The sequence below is a fragment of the Xenopus laevis genome, chromosome 5L (genome assembly GCF_017654675.1).
Source record: "Xenopus laevis strain J_2021 chromosome 5L, Xenopus_laevis_v10.1, whole genome shotgun sequence".
Lineage (NCBI taxonomy): Eukaryota > Metazoa > Chordata > Amphibia > Anura > Pipidae > Xenopus > Xenopus laevis.
The window spans coordinates 41,908,150-41,934,336 of NC_054379.1; the positions used below are offsets into that span (position 1 = coordinate 41,908,150).

Below are 26,187 nucleotides of genomic sequence, written 5' to 3' on the forward strand. Positions count from 1 at the left end.
TTATTTATGATTGGTGCAACTCTCTGCTCACCTTGTGCCAAATAATTAGTTTGTAGCCATACCATGTCCATATGGTATTCCATTTAATCTACTGCCAAAAGCTGGTGGGCGTATATATATATTCATATACCGGTATGTATATAGCAAAAGAGAGAGCCACCATGTGTTTCACAGTTTTACCAATTTTTTTACCAGTTTATCACAGTTTGGTATTCTCAATTTGCTGTCTCTCTCGTGTCATTTGCAACTCCCATCAATTTGTATAATAATAGTATTTTCTGTACAGAAATCTTGTATTTTAGTGCCTTTACCAGCAAAAACAAGTATTCTGCCCCCTTAAAGGGATACTGTCATGGGAAATATAATATAAATAGCAGACTTCTGCACTGAAATCCATTTCTCAAAATAGCAAACAGGTTTTTGTTTTTTTTACAGTATATTGAATTTTGAAATCTGACATGGGGCTAGACATATTGTCAGTTTCCCAGCTGCTCCCAGTCATATGACTTGTGCTCTGTTAAACTTCAGTCACTCTTTACTGCTGTACTGCAAGATGGAGTGATATGATCCCCCCCCCCCCAGCAGCCTAACAAGAGAACAAAGGGAAGGTAACCAGATAACAGCTCCCTAACACAAGATAACAGCTCCCTGGTAGATCTAAGAACAGCATTCAATAGTAAAATCCAGGTCCCACTCCGACACCTTAAGTTACATTGAGTAGGAGAAACAATAGCCTATCAGAAAGCAGTTCCATCCTAAAGTGCTGGCTCTTTCTGAAAGCACATGCTCTGGCAAAATGACCTGAGATGGCTGCCTACACACCAATATTATAAATCAAAAAAAATAAATTTGTTGGTTCAGGAATAAAAATTGTATATGGTAGACTGAATTATTTGCAGTGTAAACAGTGTAATTTAGAAATAAAATCTACACCATAAAAATTGTAACAGAATACAATGTAAACAGCCATTATAAGAGAAAACATATATGCCCAAAAAACCTAAAATACTGCTTCTACTATTGATAACTGTTTTAAATCCTCCTTTTTTTGCATTTGTTTAAATGTAGATTTATTGTATTTTTCCCTTTTTAGTTTCCAAAAAATGTGTCATTGACTTTGTATTGCATTCAAAACTTTTGACAGACCTATTATCTTACAGTCCCCTCAATTCAGAAGGGTGCAGTCTAACAGAATAGAGATGTGGTCTGGTGCTGTTTGTGGTTAAGGCTAGTCAAGTGGAAACTGTAATGGGCCTTTGCATAGCAAGAAAATCCCTTGGGCTTTTATTATACCAACACGCTATTCCAGCGTAGGAATCCTACTCTACTAAGCCTAGTTTGGTATATGTCTTTTAAGGTATAGTGGCCCTTTAAGACCAAACTTTTTCTCCTAATATAATTGCCTTTTCTGACTATGAAAGGTTGTTGCACCATCAAAAAATGAACAGTGTGTTATATTTTGTGCGTTGAATGTATTTTTTTAATGGATTGCCCAAACATTGTGTTTAATGTGTATTTATTTTTTTTTGTTATAGACCTGGCCTTACCATGGATGAAAAACCTCAACATTCTCATTGTGTCAACTGTGTCAGCCGACGTTGTATGATCAGGCCCGACAATGGAGTTTCCTGTGATTTGATTGGGTGTCCGCATGTTTGTGGGGCAGTCTTTCATTCTTGTAAGGCTGATGAACATCGGATATTATGCCCCCTCGAACGAGTGCCTTGCTTAAATAATGGCTTTGGATGCCCTTTTATTGTGACCCGGAACAAGCTAGCAGAGCATTTGCAAATATGTCCAGCAAGTGTAGTATGCTGCACTATGGAATGGAACAGATGGCCAGTAAGTTATGCTGACCGAAAGTCTTATGAAAACCTGAGTAAAGATGTTGATGAAGTAGAGCAGCTGGATATGGCCTTAGCACTCCAAGATCAACGAATGCTTCTGGAATCCCTTAAAGTGGCAACCACAATGCCAAAGACAACTGAAAAACTTGAGTCACAGGAACAAATTTCTGTGGAATCCGTTAACTGCGATAAGCCGACTGCAAACGGAATTGCAAATGGACTGGCTAATGAAATTACGAATGGAATTGCCAGCAGACTCTCAAATGGGCTTGTTAATGACATTACAAATGAAATTACTAGTGAAATTGCTAATGGAATTGCACATGGCGTTTCAGATGATGAAGATTCATACAGTGCACTATATCAAGCGACTGTGGAGACCACTAAAAGTTTAGCAGCTGCACTGGATATTCTTAACAATGCCACAAGAGACATTGCCACGCTGAATGGAAGGTTACGAGAGGCAAGCTGTGAGATGAACAAAAATTTTCAGTTGCCGGAACAGAATTTTATTGGGAACTATAATAACAAAGATCAGGAATATGAAGAGGAAGATAATCTTGAAGCTGCAGGTGGCATTGCCTGCAGCTCAGTAAAACACGGATATCAGAACGGTTCAAGTGATTTCTACCCTGGGTCAAATGGTCGCTATGATCCAGTTAATGAAGATGTTCACTTAAATAATCCACCTCTTTTGTGCAATGGATTTCACACTCAAAATAAACATATGTGTATGGGCCTAGATCCAGGGGATATGCACACTTTTGAGCCTAGGCAAAATGGGGATTGTGATTTAGAATTGGATGCTGAGGAGGGTTTGCTTAATCCAAATAAAGCTTTGTCTGTTGTTGTACAAGCACAAGAATCTGATGTGACAAATGGTATCAAGACTGAGGGCACTGATAGAGGTCAAAGGCTAGATGTAAAAGATGAGCAAGGATTGAGAAACGTTGCTGTTTTTGGCAGACGTCCTTTTCTTGTTGATGCTCACTGGTTTAAAGCTAAAATGGAAGACAAAGCAGTTGATACCTCAGATTTGGACATTAAGGAAGATCCCATGGGTCTAAATGGAATTGACCTTATTACAGCTGCTTTGCTTTTTTGCTTAGGGGATTCACCTGGGGGAAGAGGCATTTCAGACAGTCGGAATGTTGATGGCTATCATGTTGATTTTGGAACACAGACTTTTTCATTTCCATCTGCAATACTTGCTACGAATACAATGGTCGGAGATATTGCTTCAGCTTCTGCATGCGATCATGCGAATCCACAGCTTTCTAACCCCAGTCCCTTTCAGACACTTGGCCTGGATTTGGTGCTGGAATGTGTTGCAAGGTACCAAACTAAACAGAGATCAATGTTTACATTCTTATGTGGGCAACTATTTAGAAGGGATGAATTTTCTTCTCATTTCAAAAACGTTCACGGCGATATTCATGCGGGTCTCAATGGTTGGATAGAACAAAGATGTCCCTTGGCATATTATGGATGCACTTATTCCCAACGCAGATTTTGTCCTTCATCACAAGGATCAAGAATTATTCACGATCGGCATTTGAGATCATTTGGTGTTCAGCCTCATTTAGCTAGTTGCTTTGAAAATGCAAGGAGTTATTCAGTAGGACTATCGAATGACCATTTTAGTAATTTACCGTACGAGGTTCTCCAGCACATTGCAGGATTCCTCGATGGCTTTAGTTTATGCCAATTTTCTAGAGTATCTAAACTTATGAGGGATGTTTGTGCCAGTTTGCTTCAAGCTCGTGGAATGGTTGTTCTGTTGTGGGAAAAGAGACGGTACCCATCTGGAAGTTCATGGCAAATCAAAGAAAAGGTTAGTCCTCATCACTTTCACCCGCTTTACGTTAAATACAGTTCCAAACAATGTAAGAATTAATACTCTGCTATTTTGACATAATTAATTTTGCTTTTAGCATGATAAAAATTCTGTTTTCATTGGATAATTATTCTGGATGGGGATGGTTGCCAGTAGCCCAGCAACACTCAGCAATAAATATGTATTTTCAAAGGTCTGCTGCACTTAAAAATGCTTTTCCAGCAGTGAGTAGTTAAGGGCTGAAGAGAATGCTCTATATGCTATAAACCTAAACCATGGACAGATGGAGCATCGGCTCTGCTGCTCTCAACCTGCATATTTTTTTTTTCAAAGGATTTGCTACTAGCCCCATCTCTGCTGATTTAGATGAGACCTAATGAGTTTATTTAATATTTAAATTATATTGTAGTTAACTTATGGTTTGGTAGTCCAAATAATGGAAAGATCCCTTATCCACAAAATGCCAAGTTCTGAGCATTTTGGGTAACCGGTTCCATACCTGTGTACTGTATATGAACACGTTTCATATTGTTTGCCCCCAATGGAATTTACTCTATGTACCATAGGCATTGATCACTAAACTCATGGTTTCCCACTTTGAGCCACAATTGGAAGTATGATTTAGGTTAGTAGTTGGAGAGAATGCAGGACACAGAACAACTCTTAGGGCAGGGGCACACGGGCAGATTTGGGGAGATTTAGTCACCTGGCGACTTCCACCTACTATAATGAGAAAACGCCTGCGCCAATGCACTCGCGGCACTTCAATTTCCGAAGTTTCCTCATGAGGCAACTTCGGAAATTGAAGTGCCTCACGAGTGCATTGGCACTGGCCTTTTCTCATTATAGTTGGTGGAAGGCAGTTCGGGGAGATGGTAGCCCCGCAGAAGAGCAGATTATTCACCAGGCGACTAAATCTCCCTGAATCTGCCCGTGTGCCCCTGCCCTTAGGGAAGCCAATATCCTGTCTAGAGAGACAAAAACAGCAAAATAACAATGGTGTTCTACTTCATGCCTCATTCTGTGCAACATGATCACTTGTTAAATCGTTACCTAGAGTAACAGATAAGATGTATGGAATATTTTTATTTATCACTGAAATATTTTGGACTTTTTATTTATTTATTTTTTTTGCAGGTTTGGAGATTCAGCACAGCTTTCTGCACTGTACGGGAGTGGAAATTCGCTGACATTGTGAGCATGGCGGATCATTTGAAGAAATGCAGCTACAATACTGTAGAGAAAAAAGAAGAGGCTGTTCCTCTTCCCTGCATGTGTGTGACTCGGGAACTCACTAAAGATGGGCGATCACTTCGATCTGTCTTGAAACCTGTCCTTTAACTACCCAAAAAAATAAAGGGGACACTCCGTCTGCACAAACACTCAAGCACCAGTTTTAACCTCTATACAGTATAGTTTGTGACACTTTAATATTTAACTCAAATCCACTCTCACTGTGTATATAACAAATGGTTTTGGAAGTGATGTTTATTTTTATATAACAAACTAAAGTGTTTTAGTTGGATGTTTAAGAAATGCCTTAAATTTTGTGGGAAACCTGAATCGGCTGGACACTGACGTCTCATCGGACTTTTACAAATCTTCCCTGATAAGCAGGTTAGCATGTAGCTGGCTCACTAGTGCCGTTATTCTGAAAAAATATATGGAAGTGTTCAAAGAACAATACAAAAAGTTCATAGTCACATCTCCGACCAAAAAAAAAAAAAAAAGTGAGAAGAATGTAGTGGGTTTGTTTTGCAAATAAATGTGGGTCAGCTTTCAGTAATTAATGCAGGTAAACGTGCAGACCTCTAGAAATATTCCATCTAGTTTTTGAGTAGCAAGGCCGGATTTTCACCAAATCTGTACGGACTCATTGCTGGAGGATCTGGTTTCTGTAATGGTGCCATTTGTCTCTGTATATCTTTTTGTCGTATTCATTATATGCACTTAAGTTTGAGCAGTTATCAAGTGAAAGTAAGCATACGCAACATAAGCACTTTATATTGATGTGTATCAAGGCCTGGGATGCTTTCTACTGCAGTGGGGAACAATAATAAATTTGATCACGTAGAGCTGATTTTCAATTTATTCTTATTTCCTTTAGAAAGTGTGTTGCAGTGTGTCTGTACAAGCTTTGTGCACTACCAACATATATACATTGGCAGCAGAACTCCATCAATAAAGGGCGTGGGTCGTACGGTATGCAGAGTTTTCTGTTTTAACCTTCATTCGGTATGGCTTCGTTTTACATATTTTAAACAACACTTTCTCTTTTATTAAAGGTTCTTATTAAAAGGAAAAAAAAATACATAATTTTAAAATCTATTTTTCCGTCTCATGTTTTCCCTTATCCTTTTGGGATAAGAAAGCTTTTTTTGTTTTTTATTGTGAATTCTAAGTCGTCTTCCAGCCTGGCAATGACCATGTCTTTCATGAGATATGCTTGAGTGCCTTTCAAACTAACTTGCCTACATACTTGTAAGCAATGCTGCCTTCCTCGTATCGCAGGGGCATCCAGAATGCGGCCCAACAGCTGTTACACCACTAAGATTTTCACAGTCCCATAGCAGTCAGCAACTTGGAAGCCTTATGTTGCATGTCCCTGGTATAAAGCAATTCGAGCTGAAATATTTTCCTTTATGCGATCCCTACAGTCTCAATACTCGAATGCACGAAACCCTTAATTGACAAGCATAGACCATTGGACCCACAGCATGTTTTATTGCAATTACAGATGCTTTCGATTTTTTTTTTCTGTGGGTTGGGGGATGTCGATCGCATACCATTTGCAGTGTAAGTAATAATGAGCTATGTTACTGTCATTGTGCTTTTGGTTTGTAGCATCATGAAATGTTTGCAACATGTTTTCAGTTAGCGAGTAAGTACTCCCGAAGAAGCACTTTGCATATGCAGTATTTATTGTCATTAAAATGAATTTAATACAGCTGGAACAGTGGTTATTGGTGCTGTGCATCGTAACAAGAGAGCTGCTCGGCCTTAGAGCTTGACGAAATGCCCAGCATCAAGGTTGGACAAACAAGAGCCATTGTTGATGCCACGACACTGTCACTTGTGTGTTTCTTTTGGCTTTTTACCAGCAATGCCGGGTAAGAAGAGGTTCCATGTGATTCAGGGGGGAAGTCTGACGTTTCTCTTTCTCACCGCAGCTGTTAGAATTGAATATATATTTTTTGTTGTATTTAAAAATAACTATTTAAAGTAGCTAAATTATTGCCAACTTGGTAACTACAACATTTTATGCACTACATTCCTCCATTAGAAATGGCTCCCCCCCAACATCATGGTAATATTTTCCATGAGTGGGGATTTTTACATGAATAATTAATTTCTGATAATGAACAGTATTCTTTATTAGCTCAGGCTGGGATTTGTTGTTGCAAGGTTCAGATAGGATATCTTTGTACCTCATGGGTTCTCTTTCATGTAACCTGGGTAAAATAAAATAGTCTGATGAATCCTCGACACCCCCTGCCTCCCCGTCTGTTATGGTGTTATCTGTAGTCTGATGACGGATACATAGTCAAGCTTGTTGCCTAGATTGCTATAAATTATCTAATAAAGCATTTTTTGGTTTGTTTTAATTTAAAATATGAGAAAGATCAAACGTATTTGATTCTGTTACTTGATATCACTGTTGTTTTCAAAACACTTTATTTTCTATTATATATCTGTGTCTAATAAACCTCTAATAAACATCTTTTTTTTTTTCTGGATCTGAAATTTCGCCTCGTTTCTTTGCTTAAGCTGTAAGCAAAATAATGTATTGCTAGTTACATCCATTAAGTTCAACCCCTCCAAATGAAAACCCAGCCTCTGTCTATACCCTCACATATACCCTTATCTATACTAACTATAGAGTTTAGTATCACAATATGATAATGATGTATTATGGAGCCATTTGTTATACTGTTTCGGTTTCAATGAAAATAACAACATATATGTTTGAAATAATTTGAAATCTACTTTTAAATAACTTGAAATAAAAAAGCACAATTCTAAAATGTTTTTATTGCAGAGCATCGGATTGTATGCATATACAGTTATCCAGAATGCTTGGGACCTGGGGTTTTCCAGATAATTTCTTTCCGTAATTTGGATCTTCATACCTTAAGTCTACTAGAAAATCATGTAAACGTTAAATAAACCCAATTGGCTGGTTCTGCTTCCAATAAGGATTAATTATATCTTAGTTCTCTTAGTATCTCAAGTACAAAGGACTATTTTATTATTACAGAGAAAAAGGAAATGGGAAATGTCTATGGGAGACATCCTTTCCATAATTCAGGACTTTCTGGATAATGGGTTTCCGGATAATGGAATGGAAGCATTAACTTATGAATAAAATATTTACTTTCCCCTATCTTAGAGGGTGTTTCTGTCTCAACTTGCAGTGTTAGGGCTCTTACTGACGAGCGTTTTTACTGGCGCTCCCCTGCGTTCCGTTTTTCTGCATTCAGCCGCAGGGGAGCGCAGGAATAGACGCATTACATTTTTTCCAATGGGGCTGTACTCACACAGGCGCGTGTAGGCGCCGAACGCAGGCTGAGACGCAACATACTGCATTTTTCTTGCGTTCGGCGCCTACACGCGCCTGTGTGAGTACAGCCCCATTGGAAAAAATGTAATGCGTCTATTCCTGCGCTCAATACAGTGAGTTAGTCAGAAATGTAATCTATAAAGGCTGGAGTGAGCAGATGTCTCGCAGAACAGAATATAACTTCCTGCTTTTCAGCTCTCTAACTGAGTTAAGGTCCCCATAGACACAAAGATTTTTCTTGCCAAACGACCGATTTTTAGAGAAGTCCGACCAATCCTTAGAAATTATCGTGCGGTTAGTGGGATTTGAACGATCATACATACATCTTACGATTTTTCGGCCGACATCTGTCAGAAAATTGATCAGCCAGGTTTAAAAAATTTTATCGATCCCAATGCAATCTATCTATGTTTGCAGGGCCAAGCAGGCAGCTACTCTTCAGTTTTGCTGGCAATATCGCCTGAAATGGTCTTTTTAGTTGATGGACACATCGTACATTTAAACGATCATTTCGAGATAATCGTGGTCTCACAATAACGATTGGATCTTTTAAAAATCTTGGCCAGCTTTAGTCAGAGACTATAAGGCGGACCACATGGCACATAACTGTTCAGTGAGTTTGCAATTGGTCCTCAGCATTCAGCTTAGATCTGTGATACTGCAATGAACTATCAGACCTGTTGGTTAAGGGACTTGTGAAATGGTCCCATACCAGGTGTGAGTGGAACGATAGCTCCCTTGCTCCAACAACTGGCTGCTTCATACAATACTGAAGGGTCAGAGCTAAGGGAAGACAAGCAGAAGAGGTATAGGCTTAACACCATGCCCCCACCACCACCATTGTGCCCTAGGCAAGTGCATCTTCTACCCATTTCCCTAGTTCTAGCCCTGCCCCTAGTGTAGTTCTGTTCCTGTTCAATATTCCTGGCAGACAATCACCTGGGACCTTTCTAATTTATACTATTTCAGGCTCTTTAGATTCAGTGCATGCTGATGTGGTGGCATGCTACAACTAGGGTTGCACCTGGCTGGTGTTAAACTGGACTAGCAAGAAGAATACCAGCCAAGTTCAGATTATAAATTCACTGGCAATGTAATTACAGTTTTTTAATCCACATCTTTTTAAATGTATGTGAATATATATTTTATTTATGTTAAAACGTAAAGAAAGTGTTAGGGCCCCTTAAAGGGGATCTGTGCCTTCCCTAAAACTGACTCTTGCTCCCTTGGCTCTCCACAGTAGGGATCCTGAGCGTAAAACAAATAAATTAATTAATTCTTGAGCAATTTTGGTGAAAGGGGCTGCCTGGAATCTCTAGTTCTCGGTACCTATGCTACTTACTCTTGCTGTATGCTCCACCTAGTGGCAGAATCCAATATTTAACCATACAGTAATATGAAAAAGTTTGGGAACCCCTCTTAATTGTTTGGAGTTTTGTTTATCATTGGCTGAGCTTTCAAAAGTAGGAACTTCCTTTTAATATATAACATGTCTTATGGAAACAGTAGTATTTCAGCAGTGACATTGTTTTTTTGTTTTTTTTCAACATCATAACCTTTATAGTACATATATCATGGCATACAGTTGCATTCACGATCACTTTGTACTACACACCAGTATCATTAGCATATACATCCATCATATGATTATATAAAATAAAGAAAAAAGGACCATAACAATTGCATTTTGTGTTACGACAAAATATGTACAGTGTATTAAGTAAGTACAAAAAAACAAACAAAAAACGATTGTTTTAACCAGCTAAATGCGGGAGTCTGCTTTTTATTTCATTGCTTGGTGGCATTCTAGAGGGGGGACTTGTTTCTTTTATGGGACTGATTTAGCCTGGTAACCATAGGGAGAGGGCCAGTTGCCCCATATTGCCTCAAACTTTTCTGGATGTGTCCTCTTGGTATATAGGTATCACATTCTATTGATATATAATTTCATTTGTTACTTCCAGCATTGGTGAGTTGTGGGTTCTGTTTTTTTCCCAATGCATAAGTTATGCATCTGCGGGCTTGGAATAGGCCCTGCCTAATAGTTATGAATTGTAACTTATTGTGTTGGGAGTCATCGCCTACGCCTTATAGAGCCATCTCTGGAGAGGGTTGCAAGGTTACTACTGCAGCTTCTGAAATTGTATGGAACCTCCACCAAATATGACAGTAGGTAGCAGGTGTTTTTCTTGAATGCAGTGTTCTTCACCACCATGCAAATAACTAAATTTTTTTCTCATCAGTCCAAAGCACTTTGTTCCAAAATGACTGTGGCTTGTCTAAATGAGCTTTTGCATACAACAAACAACTCTTTATAGCGTGAGTGCAGAAAGGACTTCTTTCTCATCACCCTGCCATAAAGATGTTCTTTGTGCAAATTGTGCTGAATTGTAGAACGATGTACAGATACACCATCTGCAGCAAGATGTTCTTGCAGGTCTTTGGAGGTGATCTGTGGGTTGTCTGTAACCATTCTCACAATCCTCCGCATATGCCGCTCCAGTATTTTTCTTGGCCTGCCAGACCTGGGTTTTACAGCAACTGTGCCTGTGACCTTCCATTTCCTGATAGCTTTTTGTAGCCTTCCCCTAAACCATGACACTAAACAATTTTTGTTTTCAGACCTTTTGAGAGTTGCTTTGAGGATCCTATGCTGTCACTCTTCAGAGGAGAGTCACAAAGACGCACAACTTGCAATTGGCCACCTTAAATACCTTTTCTCATAATTGGACACACCTGCTTATGAAGTTTAAGGCTTAACGAGCTAATCCAACCAGTTTGGTGTTGCCAGTAATCCGTATTGAGCAGTTACATGCATTCAAATTAGCAAAATTACAAGGGTACCCACAGCCAGTTTTTCACATTTGATTTAATTTCATACAACTGAATACTGCTTCACGAAAAATCTTTGTTCAGAAAACACCCCAGTACTTGGATTTTCCTGGGCAATGAAAGACATACCACTGTTCTTTTTTGTTGAAAGTGGAAAAAATTATTATGCAGGCTGAGAAGGGTTCCCAAACTTTTTTCACATGACTGTGAGATAAAGTGTATACAGCACATGAATAAAAGTCACTACCCCAAAACACACTAGGGATGACTTTGTATGGAGTCGGATAAAGAGTTACTATACCCCATTGCTCAACATTGCCCAAGTCCTGGCATGAACAACACAGCCTAATAGAGAAAACTGGATTGAAATGCTAACAATAAAAGGCAACTGGCTGTAAATGATTTGGTATCTTCTTAATATGCATGCAATATTGCTATTATATATTATAGGAAATAGACAACTAATCTCACCTGACATTAATGGCACCCGCATCCAGTTTGCAATTACAATGACGTTACTACAGTGCAGACTGTGGCCAATCAAATGGCTGCTTTATGAGATATAAAATAGATTTACCAACAAATTTGGAGAGTAACCTTTTCTGTGAACTGATTAGCAATTAATCCAGTGCAGCGTCTCCTAGAAATTTATGTCTGAAAGCCAATTTTATTCCATTTCCTCCTTAATATTGTTCTTTATGTTTATTATATCAGGAAAGGTCATGCTGTGAGACTGGAATTTGTCAAATTAAAAGAAAATATATTTCCTATGTCTACTCAGTAATAACAACAGTTCCTTATCGTGCACATCTGTTCTTTGGCTTACTGGTCCCCTGCTGCCTCTTGTGTACAGTGACCCTGGTTTGTCAGTGAATGTGGCATTGCTAGAGGAAGAATCTTTATCAGAAACTATATGTCCTGCTGTAAGTGCTTAAAGTAAAAATATACCACCATTTTGACATGAGGTCATTCAGTTGGACTGGAAGTCAGAAACCCTAGGAAAGCAACGAGGAGGCACAAAAATAAATTGAAATAGTATCATAATCCTTGTTTCACCCATTGTAAAGTACCCGCACTATTGTGTGATGTGAAAGTTTGAAAAGACCAAATACAAAAACATTGCAGAGCTTTATATTCCACTGGAGAGGTCACAGAATTATACACTCTGAGAATCTAGGTAAAGATATAGAGAAAAATCTGAGAACGTTTTTTTTATTTCAAAGGTAAACACTGCCGTTTTTTAAAAAAAAAAATATATAGTATTTTGGGGTGGGGCATAATGAATGCAACTTCTGGACTTACAAAGTACAAAGAGTCATCCTTCAGCACCCTGTGGAGAAAAAAACCCTGTGGACAAAACCTCTGGAGATTCATGGCTTGAATCTCCAGCCATTAAGAGGTTAATGCAGTGATTAGAAAAAAGGGTCAAATTAGAGAGAGACTCCTTTGGACATGTAGAGACCCTGGGGTATATTTATCAAAGAGTAAAGTTGGAGATCTCCACAGTCCGCAGAGTGAAATACCGCCTCTCTCCATTCATTTCTATGGGATTTTTAAAGGTGTATTTATCAAATGGTGAACTTTCACTATCACCCTTTGACAAATACGCCCATAGAAATGAATGGAGAGAGGTGGTATTTCACTCTGCGGACTGTGGTGATAAATATTCCCCCGTGTTTAGCTGAAACATGTCTTCCTCAGGTGACTGATGGGAGCCAGTTTTCTGCAACAATTATCGGATCCATTATCCAGGGCCGGAGTTCCTTGCCAGTCACCCCAGGTCACGCCATTAATCCGTGTTTTCCTATCGCCCGCGTGCCGCTCGGTCCTAGCAACTGCTGCTTACTGTACCTCTTCGTGGGAATTGTGCGGGCCATTTTGGCAGAGGGAGGGCACTCCATAAAGCTATCGTGCCGCCGCTGGACTCCTTCCACCCCCTGCCTGCAGCGCTCCACCACCATCACTCAGTGACACACTTTCGCACGGATTGAAGAGGGGGCGTGGCTCAGCGGAGTCACTAATAAAGTGGTTGCGGCGGGAGACAGGAAGAAGCGTGGTGCGAAGTGATTATTCCAGAGTGACGGCTCGGTAGCGCGCTCAGTGTATAGTTATGCTGAGTATGTGCCGGAGCACCGGGTAACTGCGCGTCCCCAGTGCTCCTGAAAAAGCGGCTGGTTGGTGTGTCGCCCCTCATATTTTGCCGCCCTAGGCCCAGGCCTTTGTGGCCTCGCCACAAATCCGGGCCTGCCATTAGCCGTTATCCAGAAAGCTCTGAATTATGGGAAGGCAATCTTCCATAGACTCCATCTTAATCAAGTAATTTACATTTTTAAAAAGGCTTTCCTTGTACTTTTTAGTAATAAAACAGTAGCTTGTACTTGCTCGCAAATAAGATATAATTAATCCTTATTGGAGGCAAAACCAGCCTATTGGGTTTAATTAACGTTTACGTGATTTTTTTTTTAGTAGACTAAAGGTATGGAGAGCGAAATTACAGAAAGATCCCTTATACGGAAATTTTGATGCAGGTGGCATTGTCCTAAATTAAGTCACACACAGGCTCATTTTTCATTCCCCACAGACAGTGAACCAAGGAAAGCAAGTAACCAACCAGAGGTTACCCAGGCAGGTATGAATGAGAAAGGCAACATGTAGCCAGAAATGGAGAAAATGAAGATGTATGTGGACAGTCAGAGAATAAGTGCAAAGCAACCAAATGAAAAAAAAACAGGAGAAAATATTAAATTTCCAGGACATGATGTGCTGCAGGTGTCTTTGCCAGAGACTCTGACACGGGCCAGAAAGAGATCAGAAATGCAGGCCAGAAAGCTATAAAGACTCGTTGCTGGGAGGGGATTGGGATTGGTACTGCAAGCCGCTTGGGGATTGGGACTGCGGCAGGGGTCAGGACTATGGGCTGGAAAGTGATCTGGGCTCTGGCTCGGGATGCAACCAGGTCATAAAATATCCAGGAAGGCAATCAGGACGGGACTGATGTGAGAGCCAAAAGTGTCTTGTATATCTGCCTGCCAAGTCAAGCTTCAGACTCAAAGTGCCGGCGGCACTTCAGAGATAAAGAGAGGAGATTTAGACCAGAAGTATAAAAGAGGTGGGTTGAGCACTATTTTCTGACTTTTAATCTAAAATCCAAAAGGTACAAAAATAAAAACAGATCAGGCCTGGACTGGCAATATGTGTATTATGGCAAATGCCAGAGGGTATATGGTATATATCCCCTTTAAGAACCACTGAAATTCAGTATTTGATAGGGATGGACCGAATCCACTTTTTTGGATTCGGCTGAACTCCCGAATCCTTCATGAAAGATTTGGCCGAATACCTAACCGAACCCTAATTTGCGTATGCAAATTAGGGGTGGGAAGCGAAAAACATTTTTTACTTCCTTGTTTTGTGAAAAAAAGTCACACAATTTTCCTCCAGCCCTTATTAATAATGAGAAAGCATTTTCAGGAGAGTTGTCGTCCATTGTAGCTAGGGATGCACCGAATCCACTATTTTGGATTTGGTCGAACTCCCGAATCCTTCGAAAAAGATTCGGCCGAATACCAAACCGAATCCGAACATATGCAAATTAGGGGTGGGAAAGGGAAAACATTTTTTACTTCCTTGTTTTGTGACAAAAGGTCATGCGATTTCCCTCCCCGCCCATAATTTGCATATGCAAATTAGGATTCGGTTCGGCCGGGCAGAAGGATTCGGCCGAATCCGAATCCTGCTGAAAATCCCGATCCTGGATTCGGTGCATCCCTAATATTTGATAAGATATAAGAGATAAGTTTCACCACACCAGCTAATGACACATCTTCGGAACCTAATGCCAAGGTGCAACTAATGAAACCAGTGTAAGATGTATCTTATATTTAAACCATCGGCATAAGTGATACACTACTACTACACTACTTTAATCCAAACACAAATATAATAAACACAGCGACTCTCACAGGCAAATAATTTAATACAATTTTAGGAATGATTATGTGTCTATTATCTTCTGGTCACTTTTCTGTCAATCATGGTGTTTCAAGTGCCGAAATATCATTTCAGTAAATCAAAACTTACATTCAGGATAATTCTGCAGATCTTTTTATCATCAGCACAACACCAGAGGCACCTTCTTTGACTCTCTTTGGCTACTGTATTGCTGTTTTATTGAATATTATTTTTCCTGTAAGCATTATTGACCAAACATCCTTTCAGCTGGAGAATAAAATTATGTCACCCTAACTTTTCTCTTTTCAACAAAAGAGCACTGTAATATTTAGGGATGCACCGAAGCCAGGATTAGGCCTTTTTCAGCAGAATTCGGATTTGGCCGAATCCTTCTGCCCAGCCGAACCGAATCCCAGTCATGTGAGGGCAGTAGCGATCCTAGAGTGGGGGCGGGCCCTGGTGCGTGACGCGCAGCCGGGCCCCGCCCCCTCCGTACGGCCGCATTTGGCCGCTTTTGTCAGTGGCGCACGGACTGCCAGGGGACCCTGAGGGGGTGCGGGCCCTGGCCCGCTCGCACCCCCTGCTCCCCCGGTAGATCCGCCACTGTGTGAGGGTAAGGCTAGGGCAACACGACACAGACCCTGGCCTGCAGAGAAACACAGGCTGAGAATCTGCAGTCATTACATCCGCTAGGGTGCAGGCAGACGTGGTGGATTTCAGCACCGAAACATTTAAGATTTTACATTTCGCATCCACTAGCATCCTGGACCCCTCTGCCGACATCTTGGACCCTGTGTGTGTGTGTGGGGGGGTCGGCATAGGGGCCAGGATCACCCCTGTTTCAGGGGCAGAGATTGCAGCTTTTGTAGGACATGCTGAATAATCTTGAAATTATTTTACCTCTCATACAAGCAGTTTCTTATTCCGTAAATTGCAAATAATTCAAAAATCACAAAAGTCAAATAGCAAATGGCCTTAGAACAGAAAAATCACACCTGTCTGTCCTTTCTCTACAAAAACCTGCAGTTGCATCCAATAAAAAGGAGGCTGGTGTTTGATTTTATCCGAAAGTACAAACCCCAGATCATTCTCCTACAAGAGACTCATTTATTGAGAGATAGGGTGCTGTCATTAAAGAAGCCCTGGTTGGGTGCCATGTACCACTCCCATTACTCCAACTACTCCAGAGGAGTATCCATTTTAGTGAATAAGAGCTGTTCCTTTACTATAGAAAAGCTGATTACGGATAGCTATGGGAGATATATATTTGTCCATGGGGCTCTGCAGGGGAAGTCTATTTTGTTAGCCAATATTTATGCTCCACCCCCTCCCACTGAAGAGTTTTTTGCAGAGCTGACAGGGAAGATCTTGGCATTTCCAGACGTGCCCCTTCTTCTGTTGGGAGATTTTAATGCAATAGCCAATTCGGAGTTAGACAAACTCCACCCTCCCAGGACTAGTTCCCCAGCCTTTAAAAATTGGGTTTCTGTGCTTAACTTGGTTGATCTGTGGAGGGTCCGGAATCCTACTGGTAGACAGTATACCTGTTATTCCCCAGGGTACAATAATATGTCCCGCATTGATGTGGCCTTGGGTTCGGTAGAGGTGAATAAATGGGTTACGAACATTGATATACTTACTAGAGGTATATCGGATCATTCTCCAATTCTACTGTCCCTGTCGACATCACTTACCCCGGCAGATAGGCTATGGAGACTGAGTCCGTACTGGGCCAAACACGAACAACTCAATGTAACAATACACAACAGTATCCAGACCTTTTTAGCCCTGAACAATGAGGGTACCCCTCTAGCCACAACCTGGGATGCCTTCAAGGCATATATTAGAGGTGAGTTCATCAGTAATATTAAAGCAATAACGACTATGGCGCAGGCTGATATAGACCAAAAAACCCAACAGGCCCTGGATAAGGAAGCTGCCTATATTGCCCAACCTGATGACCTCACCCATAAACAATGGCAGGATAGCCAATGTGCTCTCAAGCTAGCACAGTTGGAACTTACCAAAAAACGCATGCTTTACCAAAGAGCCAGCATTTTTGAATCTGGGGACAAAAATGGGAGAATGTTGGCGATTCTGTCGCGAGACGATACAACCTCTACAGCTATTCCGGCAATAAAATTGCAACAGGGAGGGATAGTGTCTTCCCCGGAGGAGATAAATCGTAGATTTCTGGGCTATTATACTGAACTATATACTTCAAAACTGGGCGCCTCTCCGGAGGAGATTAAACAATACCTTGGTGAAACAGATCTACCAATGCTTGATGCCCAAAGGGCCTCAGCTTTGGAAGCTGACATTACGCAATCGGAGGTTGAAGGGGCCATTGCAGCCTTTCCTGCTGGCAAAACTCCTGGGACAGATGGCCTACCAATAGATTGGTATAAACAGCATGTCAAATCCATAGCCCCTTTTTTGATGCAGCTGTATAATGCTGTAAAGCGCGGTGAAGCCCTCCCTGACTCCATGAGGGAAACATTAATGGTCTTGATCCCCAAGCCCGGCAAGGACCCCTTAGAATGCTCATCCTATAGACCTATATCATTGATCAACACCGATGCCAAAATATTGGCAAAGGTGTTGGCAATGCGATTGGCACCTCATCTTTCGGAAGTTATCTCTCCAGACCAAACTGGATTTATGCCCGGTCGCTCTACCGACATAAATATCAGACGGTTGTTTACAAATATTGCAATTCAACATGAAAACTCGGGTACCAGAGTGATAGCTTCCCTGGATAACGAGAAGGCGTTCGATTCGGTGGAGTGGGAATACCTGTGGGCCACTCTTGAAAGAGTAGGGATACGCCGTGCCTACATTGACTGGGTACGGGCATTATACTTTAATCCCGTGGCTAGGATTAGAACTAATATTAACATATCCAAGTCACTCCCAATAAACAGGGGCACTAGGCAAGGTTGCCCCCTTTCACCCTTGCTATTTGCTCTCGCAATGGAGCCTTTGGCGTGCCGGGTCAGAGATTCACCAGGGGTAGGAGGTTTAAAACTGGGGGCCCTGAGGGAGACTATCTCCATGTATGCCGATGATACATTATTGTACTTGCCGAATTCTCACCGGGCCCTCACCTACGCTTTACAGATTATTGACAAACACACTGCTTATTCGGGTCTAAAAATTAATTGGGCAAAATCAGTTTTGTTTCCCATCGACGTGCGTCCAGCCAATTCTGCAACACAGACAATGGGACTTAAGTGGGTCGACAAATTTAAATACTTGGGGGTGTGGATCAGTGCGAATTTATCGCAATATTGTGAGCTGAATATGCAACCACTCCTAAAACTTGTGGAGAAAAAACGAGACCTGTGGGAAAAGCTGCCACTATCTTTGATAGGTAGAGTTAATTTGGTTAAAATGGTGATACTTCCTAAATTAACATATATTTTCAGACAAACGCCCGTACTGATACAGAAACCTATTTTTACTAAGCTAAAATCCTTATTGATCTCCATTTTTTGGAACAAGGCCTCCCCAAGACTAGCTTTTACCACACTGCAACTCCCTACTACTCAAGGGGGACTGGCGGCTCCGAATCCCTTTTTGTATTATGTGGCTGCTCAGTTGGTGGTGGCAAGACAATGGGCCATTACCCCCCTGCGGAATGCAGCGGTTACTTTAGAAGCTCAGGTTGTTGGGTCCTATGAAGAACTTAGGAATTTACTCTATAGGGGCACTAATTACTCCAATAAGGTAACTCCCCTGATGAGAACCACGGTTACAGTTTGGAACTCAGCGCTACAATATTACCCAATGGCAGACCATCATTGCTCAAAGTTTGCCCCTCTATGGTGTAATCCTCAATTGGCCCATTTTAAGCAGATCCCAGACCCACAGATATGGGCCCGACATGGTATCAAATATATAGCAGACGTAATAGTTGAAGGCAAACTGTTAACTTTTCAGGAACTGAAGGACAAATTCTCCTTACCCAATAACATGTTTTTTAGGTTTCTACAGATCCGACATGCTGTGACCGCTCAATTTAAGGGCCAATTTATTGAGACCACTCCAAACATTATAGATCAGGGGGTACATAACGAGGAGTTGAACAAACCTTTATCCTGCTTTTATAAACAACTGATACAAAAGTGCAGCTCGACCCTAACCAAATTGATAGTAAAATGGCAGCAGGATATCCCCGACTTAACAACTGAAACGTGGGAAGAGGTTTTAGAGGGGCTGTTTGAGGGTATAATAAGCACTAAAGATAGAATGACGCAGTTAAATTACTTACATCGTGTTTATCTTACCCCTCAGAGGTTACATAGGTTACACCCAAATGTATACCCGGGGTGTCCCAGGTGTTCCCATTCACCAGCGGGTTTCTTTCATATGGTATGGGACTGCCCCAGAATACAACAATATTGGGAGTCAATTCTACGTCAGATACAGGATAGGATTGGTATTCCGCTCTGGAGGGATCCCCAGGTATTGCTACTGCATAGGTTAGAAGAACAGGTTCCTATGAGGGCACATAGGACTCTGCTATCCATATTGTGTGTGTATGCCAAGAAGGCAATAGCCATGAAGTGGAAATCTCCATGTGGCCCAACACTTACCGATTGGGAACGTCTGGTTGAGAGATCCATTCCTTTATATAAACTTACTTACATGAGACGAGGCTGTCCGGAGAAATTTCATAAAGTGTGGGATATGTGGATTGAGTGGGAACCAGTGGTGAATCCACCGTGATACTCATACGGAGACCGATAAATACATAAGATTGCGAGCATTTCTTACCATTTCATGATTAAGATTTATTGAAACTACATAACACGATAAAATAAACAAATCAAAGGCTTATAGAAAATGGACAACAAACACCAAGACTGCTATCCTTTTATTATGTTTAAAGGTTTTCTTTTCTTTGTTTTCCTTTTTTTTCTTTCTGTTTCCTTTTGTATTGCTTTATTCACATTGATGCTTGAAAGTGAAATGTCCTTATTGTAATTGCATGATGACGCTTCTACTGTCGGATACGTAAAACTTTCATACCTTTGTCTTCTACTGCTTTATTCACATTACTGCTTGAAAGTGTAACATCTTTATTGTAATTACATGGTAATGTTTCTGATACCAGATATGTAACTGCTTTCATACATTGATGGATAAATAAAGAATTGTTAAAAAAAAAAAAAAAACCTGCAGTTGCATTCAGCCCATATGATGGAGAGCACAGTTAGATAACAAGGGGCCATTTGCTATAGGCTACCAGCTGGAGGAGGGTTCCCACCATCAGACCTTTGGCTAGTAAATCATGAGGAGAGGAGCACTACTACTATACTACTACTATATTTTGTAAATACATTGGGCACTTTAGTACCATAAAGGTTCGATATACCCTCTTGTTCAACATGAGTACAATGAATAGGGCTTGTGGAGATGATACTTTTGCCTACTGTTTTAATGACAAAACATGATTTTTATTAGATAAAACACCTGCATGGGCTCCTGCTAACAAAACAGTCACCACAAAGGGGGGGGGGGTTGAATATAGATAATATACTTATCTGTCTCACAAGGCGCAAACATGGACTAGCATCAATTTCTTTGTTGAGATGAGAACAAAAATCATAGTTTTTCATGAATTAAACAGTAGGCAAAGTGTGTTCAGCACAAACCCTAGTAATTGTTGTTGAACCAAAGCAGCCCCGCAGATAACTATGGAAAGCATTGTGATTGTGAAAGTCTCAAAGGGGTTGTTTGCCATTAAAGTAATTTTTAGTATGATGTAGAAAGTGATATTCTAAAGCAATTTGCAGTTGGTCTTCATTTATTTTAATTATTTTGCAGCTCTCCAGTTTGCAATTTCAGCAATCTGGTTGCTAGGGTCCAAATTACCCTAACAACCAGTTTGCAATTTCAGCAATCTGGTTGCTAGGGTACAAATTATCCTAGCAACCATGCATTGATTTGAATAAGAGACTGGAATATGAACAGGAGAGGCCTGAATAGAAAGCTGAGTAATAAAAAGTAGCAATAACAATAAATCAGGAGCATTACAGAGCATTTGTTTTTTTAGGTGGGGTCAGTGACCCCCATTTGAAAGCTGGAAAGAGTCAGAAGAAGAAGGCAAATAAGTCAAAGACTGTAAAAAAAAAAAAATGAAGGCCAATTTAAAAGATTCTTAGAACTAGCTATTCTATAATATACTAAAAGTTAACTTAAAGGGGTTGTTCACCTTTAAAATAACTTCTAGTATGAGATAGATTGATTTTCTGAGACAAATTGCAATTGGTTTTCATTTTTTATTATTTGAGGATTTTGAATGATTTAGATTTTTATTGAGCAGCTCTCCAGTTTGCAATTTCAGCAATTGGGTTTCTAGGGTCCAAAATAACAATAAATGAGTAGCCTTACAGAGCATTTGTTTTTTAGATGGGGTCAGTGACCCCCATTTGAAAGCTGTAAAGAGTCAGAAGAAGAAGACAAATAATCCAAAAACTATTAAAAAATGAAGGCCAACTGAAAAGATTCATAGAACTAGCTATTCTATAACATACCAAAAGCTAAATAACTCAAAAACCACAAATAATCTGCGAATAGGGATGGGAGAATTTTTTCGCCTCGTTTCGCCGAAAAAATGACGCCCATAGACCTGTATGGTGGCGATTCTGCGAAGAATCTGCGGCGAGGGGTAATTATGGAGTATGGGGCATCTCCCTGGGGGGGGGGTAGTTAGCTGGAGGGGTGGGAGGTATGGGTTTTTTTCAGAACAGGTTGATTTCTCCTTTAAGGCGTTGTTCACCTTTGAGATAACTTTTTTATGATGTAGAGAGTAATATTCTGAAATAATTTACTATTGGGTTTTCCTTTTTTATTATTTGTGGTTTTTGGGTTATTTAGCTTTTTATTCAGCAGCTCTCCAGTTTACATTTTTAGCAATCCGCTTGCTAGGGTTCAAATGACCCTAGCAACCATGCATTGATTTGCATAAGAGACTGGAATATGAATAGGAGAGGCCTGAATAGAAAGATGAGTAATAAAAGTAGCAATAACAATATATTTGTAGCTGTACAGAGCATTTGTTTTTTCTAGAAGGGGTCAGTGACTCCCATTTGCAAGCTGGAAAGAGTCAGAAGATAAAGCCAAATCATTGGGAAAAAAAAACCTATATATAATAATAAATAAACAAAGACCAATTGAAAAGTTGCTTAGAATTGAACATTCTATAACATACTAAAAGTTAACTTAAAATTGAAGGTGAACCACCTCTTTAACCCTAACCTCTCCAAAACAACGTCTATCAGTGGATGCTGGGAAATGTAGGCTACAAAGGAAAACGACAGAGGAGGGGAATCCCAGGCTGGGGCTTCTACTACCAGTTATGAATAGGCGCAGTGCAGCGGGCTACAGTCAAGTATTTTAAGCGAGCTGCAGGGCAGCAGACGTTGAAGGATAGTAGTGAGCATGTAGTGAGCATGCGCAGAGGAGCTGGGGGAAAGTCAAGAAGTGAATCTTACAGGAAGCAGTTAGTGTGTGAGACGGCCAGACAGTTCGCTTTTGATCTGCACTGAGAGAGAGAGAGAGCGCTGCGCTGCTGCTACCGCCACCGATCCGCCTCCTGCTTTGCCGAGTCCAGCGATACCAGAGGGCCGCGAGAGCCTGCAGAGCCCACACCATGCCCCCCACTATCCAACATGCTGAGCCTTCAGGTAATTCAACGAGCACGTGTTCTGCAGCTGTGCGAGCCTGACTGGCAGGGACACTGGGCCGGTGCACTTGCATCATGCGCTGTGTGTCTAAATTATGCAACGCGACTGCAGGGGATTAACTCTTTTACAGCAATATTATTAGTAGTGTCATAAATTCCCTTAGCGCCTGTGCATTCCCCCTAGCGCTGAGATTCAGTCTGATCTGCGCCCTGCAGAGACCTTGTAATACATTCATATAGGTGAGCTTTAGCTGTGGGCTAAAAAGGTGCAAATATCACAAGTTTCTGGCAATGGAGTATGGCAAGTTTCCAGAAATTCATCAAAATCACCAGTGGGATGGCACTCTGAGGGCTAGTCCACACGAGGAGATTCGGGGAGATTTTGTCGCCTGGCGACTAATCGCCTCGTCTTTTGAGCCACTATCTCCCCGAACTTCCTCAGCATTTTTCCCCATAGACTAGAATGAAAAGTCGCCTGCGCTAATGCACACGCGGCGATGCGTTTTCTATAGTCGCCCGAATTCTAGCCTGTGGGGAAAAACGCTGAGGCAGTTCGGGGAGATAGTTGCTCAAAAGACGAGGCGATTAGTCGCCAGGCGACAAAATCTCCCGAATCTCCTCGTGTGGCCTTACCCTGGGAGCTTCGTTTTCCAAAGTCGCCCGAAGTTTCCTTGTGAGGCGACTTCGGAAATCGAAGCGCACCGATTGCCATCCCGTCTGCGATTTACATTCTACCCGGCGGGAGGCAGTTCGGGGAAATTAGTCGCCCCGAAGAAGAGAGATTTGTCACTGGGCTACTAATCTCCCCCAATCTGAGCGTGTCTCTGTCCTAACAAAACGCAATCATATGGTATCCCAAAAAGTTGCCTTTGTTATGGGCTTAAAATTTACAATTATATAACAAGTAATTTTTAAAGGGGTTGTACATCTTTAAACAAACCTTTACTATGTTGTAGAGAGTGATGTTCTGATTATTTGTGGCTTTCGAGTTATTTAGTTTTTTATTCAGCAGCTATTAAATTTGCATCTTAAGCAAACTGGTAACTAGGGTCCACATTACCATAGCAACCTTTGCATTGATTTGAATAAGAGACTGGAATATGAATAGGAGAGGGCCTGAAAAGAAAGATGAGGAATAAAAAGCAGCAATAAGAATACATGTGTAGCCTTACAGAGCATTTTATTTTTAGATGGAGTCCCGTTTGAAAGCGGACAATAGCAGAAGGCAAATAATTAAACTATAAAAAATTCAGATCAATGGAAAAGTTGCTCAGAATTGGCCATTCTAAAATATATAAAAAGTTGACTTAAAGGAGAAGCAAACCCCAAAAAAAAAACCCCTACCCTACTTAGACCCCCTTCCCTCCTCCCCCCAGTCTAAGTGTTACCCCGGGCAAATGCCCCTAAAGTTTTACTTACCCCTATGTGCAGATTCAGGCATCGGAGTTCACGGGCACCATCTTCAGCCACTTCGGAAAGAGACCGGCATAGCAGCATATGTGAGTTGGAGCAACTTCTGTTTCGAGACAACTGCGCATGCGCGGAAACTCATGAAAATTGCGGTCTCATTCCGAAGATTACCGAAGCGGCGGAAGATTGTGCCTGTAAACTCCGATGCTTGAATCTGCTCTGAGGGGTTAGTAAAACGTTAGGGATATTTACCTGGGGTAACACTTAGACTGGGTGAGGAGGGAGGGGGGTCTGTGTGGATAGGGGTTTTTTAACTTTAGGGTTTAGTTCTCCTTTAAAGGTGAACCACCCCTTTAATATACTAGATACATTAGTAGGACATGGTGGACAAGTTGAATATTCTGGTGTCATTGGGGCTGCTGTATGATTCCTTAGACACTGCACTTTTTTGGGGTGCTTTTTGGGCATAAGTATACTTTAAATGCCAGAGTATATTTACATAAGGTTCCATAAGAGAGTATACTGTGTTATAATCGAATAATATATTTTGTGTTTTATTTTAACACATTTTTCTCTCATGCTATAGGCTATGTGCATTCTGCCATTTCAAAATTGCCATGTGTCAGACCTCGCACATACAATACATGCTGCACACAGAGCGCTTTGTTATGTGTGTCATTGATTCTTGTTCCTAGAGTTATAGTCATGTGCACATTTAGGGGTGCAAATGGAATTGTGTTTGGACTCTTCAGTAAGGGGGAAGCAAACCTTTAAACTAATACATGTGCAACTTTGTGACAGTGCAGTAAGTCATAATGGTTTCTGTTACAGTTGTGCACATGCCCCACGTCTGTTTATTCCAGAAGGGGGAGACAGGACAATCCTTTGTCCTTTTCTTCAAAAAGTGGTATCTATAAATAATCTTCATTAATTGTACAGTACTATACATATATTATAGCGGAAACCATCCCACATTTACTTTTCTGAATTCCTCCCATCATCTGGGTAGTTGGTGTTAATAATCTATTATCCATGGAACTGTTCAAAGTACAGCGATCTCTTCTGTGCTAGATGTATATTGTACTCACCAGCCCATTCTTCTTATCACCCCATTCCTCACCTGCATATACACAATTTTGATTTTACTCAGCAAAAAATATTAGTTGAGGCTAAGAAATATGCTGCCTAGGGATCTACACAAAGGTGTAGGTTATAATTACAACAGGATATTAGTTTGATGTATACAGCACTGCATTGATGCACGATGCTGGCCTAGGCCACCCCATCTCATATGCAATTGGGCAATGTGCTGAAGTCTACACAGCAATGATATCAGTGAGACCTTGTTGGGCTCTTGCCTTGCAGCCACCATAGTGGAACCGTTCTGGTCACTTTTGGAAATTATTTGAGGATTAAAGGAAAAGTAAAGCTTAACTAAAGAAGTAGGCTAGAAATGTTATACATTATGTTCTGGGCTTCTGTACCAGCCCAAGGCAACCACTGCCCTTTAGCAGGAAAAATCTGTGCCTCCAAAGATGCCCCAGTAGCTCCCCATCTTCTTTTCTGCTGATTCACTGCACTGTGTCACTGTCACTTACTGAGTTTAGGGACCCACTCACAATATACAGTACACATAGAATATAAATGCCACAATATAAGACTTTATATGAGATGCTGAAACTTTAGGCAGGTGCAATAAGTGTAGTATATAAAATATGGCATTTTAAGGGTTTCGTTCTTTGTCTCCCACCTGGCCTCAGATCCTAATGTGTCATAAGGTGACAATACACTTTCTAACGGACTGGCACTTGGGCCAAATGGACAGAGATTGTTTAAGGGGCCACACACAGTACGGCTGCCTTTCTATTGTTCTGATGATTTATGCAAAGAGCACAAACTATGTAAATAGCTGGAGATGGAGAGAAGCTACAGCTCCTTTTCACTTATCTGCCTATGTACCAAATGCTGGCCGACATGGTGCGGGGTGCGTGGAAAGAATACGTTTTCAAACTTGCCTGATTCCTGAACACACACACTCTCTCTCTCTCTCTCTCTC

At 41.0% G+C, this 26,187-nt stretch overlaps 2 protein-coding genes across 10 annotated transcripts in view; both read left to right on the plus strand.

The window, feature by feature from the left end:
* The window catches only part of fbxo30.L (F-box protein 30 L homeolog), a 34,057-nt gene extending 26,636 nt beyond the window's left edge, over positions 1-7,421 (plus strand). For 8 of the 9 annotated variants that reach the window (XM_041562048.1, XM_018261601.2, XM_018261599.2 and 5 more), the window contains 2 exons: positions 1,536-3,681; positions 4,822-7,421. In XM_041562048.1, the coding sequence (XP_041417982.1) occupies positions 1,549-3,681; positions 4,822-5,025 (2,337 nt within the window). In that variant the 5' untranslated portion in view covers positions 1,536-1,548 and the 3' untranslated portion in view covers positions 5,026-7,421. 9 annotated transcript variants of the gene reach the window in all.
* A 15,031-nt stretch (positions 7,422-22,452) lies between these two features.
* mtr.L (5-methyltetrahydrofolate-homocysteine methyltransferase L homeolog) overlaps positions 22,453-26,187 on the plus strand; it is a 46,395-nt gene continuing 42,660 nt past the window's right edge. Inside the window, exon 1 of the mRNA XM_018262942.2 lies at positions 22,453-22,722. Coding sequence (XP_018118431.1) covers positions 22,689-22,722 — 34 coding nt within the window. The 5' untranslated portion in view covers positions 22,453-22,688. The remainder of the gene's footprint in view (positions 22,723-26,187) is intronic.